Raw genomic sequence first — 4267 nt, 5'->3', positions numbered from 1 at the left:
TATTGAATTAAATTACCATGTGAAGAATATCAGGAGACCCTGACAAAGTATAAATTAAATTTTAATACTTTGTAAATGGATCCTATTTAATTTTCTTTCTTTTTTTCCTTTTTTTTTTTGAGATGGAGTTTCAGTCCTGTTGCCCAGGCTGGAGTGCAATGGCATGATCTTGGCTCACCACAGCCTCTGCCTCCCAGGTTCAAGCGATTCTCTCACCTCAGCCTCCCCAGTAGCTGGGATTACAGGTGTGTACCACCACACCTGGCTGATTTTGTATTTTAAGTAGAAACAGGGTTTCTCCATGTTGGTCAGGCTGGTCTCAAACCCCTGACCTCAGGGGATCCTCCCACCTCAGCCTCCCAAGAAGTGCTGGGATTACAAGCATGAGCCACTGCACCAGGCCCAGGGTTTGTGTATTTTTACAACTAGTGATGTAGCTCCAGCCTGACAATTTTTTAGTCACCTATTTTTTAACAACAATTTTGGTTTCCCAAACTGAAATAATCAGTTACAATAGTATCATGAAATAATAAAAGAACTGAATCACTTTTAACTCTTGAAAAGCTAAGGAAAAATGTGTAAGGTAATTTGTGAGAAATTATACTAAAAAAATGAGAGACTAATAACCCAAATCTCCCACCACCTGTGCAGGAGGACTAGTAGGTTACCTGACTCTGCATTTAGTTTATTTCATATGCCATATGGCAAACTTATTAGAAAACTATTATTACACACAGGAGAAGTCAAACATGTCAGAAGGCCCAGATTTGAGGATTGTCTGGCTCAGTACTCTTTAGTTCTAATTCTTAATCTGGCAATTAAGGATAACAGCAGGCTTGTCTATTTCAAAGGGTTGTTAGATAAAATAATCTATGTGAAGAATTTTTACACACAGATAAAATAATTACCCCACAAATTAAGATGCTCCTAACATCTGAAGTAAAAGACCAGGTGATACACTGAAAGGAGTTTGAGAACAAATACTAGGACTTTAATTTTATGCTACAATATGTAAAATTAGTGAAGCTAATATAAATAAGCACAAAGTAGAATAAATCTTAGAAGAAAATACAGCTACAGCTTGTTTTTAAGTTACAGTAAATACATTCATAGAGGCATATTAAATATATACTTAGAAATATTTTTATTTTGGGCTAAATATACAAAATTATAACTGTAAGAACTTTTGGCTGGGTACAGTGGCTCATGCCTGTAATCCCAGCACTTTGAGAGGCCAAGGCAGGCAGATCACTTGAGGTCAGGAGTTTGAGACCAGCCTGGCCAACATGGTGAAACCTCGTCTCTACTGAAAATACAAAAAAAATTATCCAGGCTTGGCAGAGCACACCTGTAATTCCAGCTACTCAGGAGGGTGAAGCAAGAGAATTGCTTGAACCTGGGAGGCGGAGGCTGCAGTGAGCTGAGATCATACCACTGTACTCCACTGTACTTCTTTTTCTGTTTAGGTATAATCTTTTTGTATAATAATTACAGGTCAGTAACAGAAAAGGCATCTTTTATAAATTGGACATAAATTTGTCAAATTTTTCTTCTTAGTCCTTACAGCTAATGATCATATTCCTTTTTTTTGAGACAGTTTTGGTCTGTCACTCAGGCTGGAGTGCGGTGGTGCAATCTCTCGGCTTACCACAGCCTCAACCTCTCACCTCAGCCCTGTGAAGAGCTTTTTGTATTTTTTGTAGAGAGAGAGTTTCTCCACATTATCCAGGGTGGTCTTGAACTCCTAGACTCAAGTGATCTGCCTGCCTTGGCCTCCCAAAGTGCTAGGATTACAGGTGTGAGCCATCGAACCCGGCCATATTCCTTTTTTTAACCTCAGGTGACTGAGTAGACAGCCAGCTTTAATTTCTAAGGAAACACTGGGGTTGGCTTTCTATTTGGGGAAAATTATTTTCTAAGCTAAAAAAAAAACTTCATCAAGCCACATATTCTGCTTTTTCTCTATTAACTTTCTCTTGAGTTTCTTATTAACCTGCCTTTGTTAGTCCAGGTCTGGGATCACATCTTCATTGTTCACGGTCAGTATCAGCAGCTCCTTAACCGAAATAGGCCACACACTGCCCCTGCAATGCCAGTAAGTACCAACACCTTATAAAGTGGTGGCTTTACAAGTTCCTCAAGTGCCTAAGCCAGACTGAGCTTACAGGGACTGGTGAGTAAAGTCTCATGCTATGTGCCCAGGATGAGTGTGGGGTAAGCAGTATTTCGTGCAAAGATGATGACAGTAAAGAGTACCTTGATGAGGGAACAGCTGCATGAAAACTGCTGATTTAGAGCAAGGCAGAGAAGCTTTACAAAGAATGGAAGAAAAAAACAAGTGAGTGATGTCCATAAGATTAAAAAAAGGGTGAAATACAATTAGACACTAGATGATTATAATGTTCCCTGGTTTTCAGAAGGAATCTGGTTTTAATTATTGAACTCTGACCATTAATTTCCTAAATATTATAATTGGTAAATAAATGATAGAACTTACAATTTTATAGATATAATTTTTACCACCTATATTAAAATTAAGAATTTTAGTTTAAATTAAGAATTATGCTAAAAATTAGATTTAAAAATTAGCAAGAATTATATCAAGAAATCGCTCGATTTAAAATTATTTTTCTCCCTTAAACATAGGATAATAACAAAGAAAAAGAAAACAAATCAAGAAAAAAAAAAGGTCAGGTGATACCATAAACAATTCTCTAAAACATTAAAATAATTTCAGAGATCTTAAGTGGCTTCAAAATAGAGACTGAGGTTTCTTCTAAGAGGAAGATATTTCTTTTCTATTTTTTTAAAAGACAGGGGTTTCATGATGTTGCCCAGGCTGGACTTGAACTCTTGGGCTCAAGCAATCCTCCTACCTCAGCCTCCCTAGTAGCTGGGACCACAAGCATGTGCCACTATGCCCAGGTAAGAGGGAGCTATTTCAAATGTAGTAAACAGAAGTATTACTGACTCAGGGCTAAGTCTAAGTTTAGAGAAAATGGTTTTGATGAAATAACCCTCCATACACAGAGCCATCAGCACTACTGGTTTAGGAATGTTATGATCACTACCTGATCTAGCCAGCTTCTCAGGGAGAAGGCCTACATTACAGAAGCAAAGTGAGAGAATGACTGGTAGGCTTGGACGAAGCCTAAAAATAAAAGTGGAAGAAGGAAATCTAAAAGATGAACAGGCCAGGTGCGGTGGCTCATGCCTGTAATCCCAGCACTTTGGGAGGCCAAGGCGGGTGGATCATGAGGTCAAGAGGTCAAGACCATCCTGGCCAACATGGTGAAACCCCGTCTCTGCTAAAAATTAGCAAGGCGTGGTGGTGTGTGCCTGTAATCCCATCTACTTGGGAGGCTGAGGCAGGAGAACTGCTTGAACTTGGGAGGTGGGGGTTGCAGTGAGCTGAGACCATGCCATGGCACTCCAGCCTGGAGACAGAGTGAGCCTCCGTCTCCAAATAAACAAGATGAACTAAGTATGTCTTTGTTCTAAAAAATTCATGCTCCAGTACTAACAGTAAAATGAGCTGATTAAACAAACAAAAAAGTTAAAGCCTTTTTGCTAGTAAAAAAAAATGTTTACGTGGATCGCAAGTTTGTTTTGTTTAAAAAAAGTTAAAGCCTTTTTGCTAGTAAAAAAAAATGTTTAAGTAGATCACAAGTTTGTTTTGTTTAAAAAAATTTGAGGTAAAAAATGTGTTGTAAAACTTTTGCCATAATTATTACATGATTCTTCCACACAAATGTCCCTTTGAACTATCAGAATACTATACAGTACAAGGTACAACATGACAGAGATCACAACAGAGCTCAAAATATTTATCTATGTACATTCTACCATCCGTTCTGATCTGAAAGTTACTGAAGGCAGGTATCATGCCCTGGTAGGCCCTCTGCTCCCCTGGGTCTAAGAGCCCCTTGCATATAGTAAACAACACATATATGTAGGATAAATATCTGGAATTTTGGTTATTTTCTCCAGAGCACTATATTATTAATGTTGTATTTTTTTTTTTTTAAAAAGGTATACACTTAGAATTTGTTAAACAACATGGAAGGGGAGGAAATAAAGGTTTTATTAGCTTAAAACCTAATACGAGATCCATAGGCAAAAACTGTCAAGTCTCTGGTACCAAGGATTCTAATATACACCTGCCAAACACCTAGAAAATAGATATTCAAATGTTTATTGAATTAAATTACCATGTGAAGAATATCAGGAGACCCTGACAAAGTATAAATTAAATTTTAATACTTTG

General features: G+C 37.7%; 1 protein-coding gene across 10 annotated transcripts in view; it reads right to left on the bottom strand.

The window, feature by feature from the left end:
- Positions 1–4267, bottom strand: part of NF1 (neurofibromin 1) — a 305276-nt gene that overhangs the window by 8395 nt on the left and 292614 nt on the right. For 7 of the 10 annotated variants that reach the window (XM_037743332.1, XM_037743336.1, XM_037743333.1 and 4 more), the window contains one exon: positions 2257–2310. The exons of the other annotated variants lie outside the window; for them this stretch is intronic. In XM_037743332.1, coding sequence (XP_037599260.1) covers positions 2257–2310 — 54 coding nt within the window. The remainder of the gene's footprint in view (positions 1–2256; positions 2311–4267) is intronic. 10 annotated transcript variants of the gene reach the window in all.

Source organism: Cebus imitator, unplaced genomic scaffold (genome assembly GCF_001604975.1).
Source record: "Cebus imitator isolate Cc_AM_T3 unplaced genomic scaffold, Cebus_imitator-1.0 Scaffold140, whole genome shotgun sequence".
NCBI classification, from domain to species: domain Eukaryota; kingdom Metazoa; phylum Chordata; class Mammalia; order Primates; family Cebidae; genus Cebus; species Cebus imitator.
Note: the sequence above shows the minus strand (reverse complement) of the source record. Positions and strands in the feature narration are given on the sequence as shown.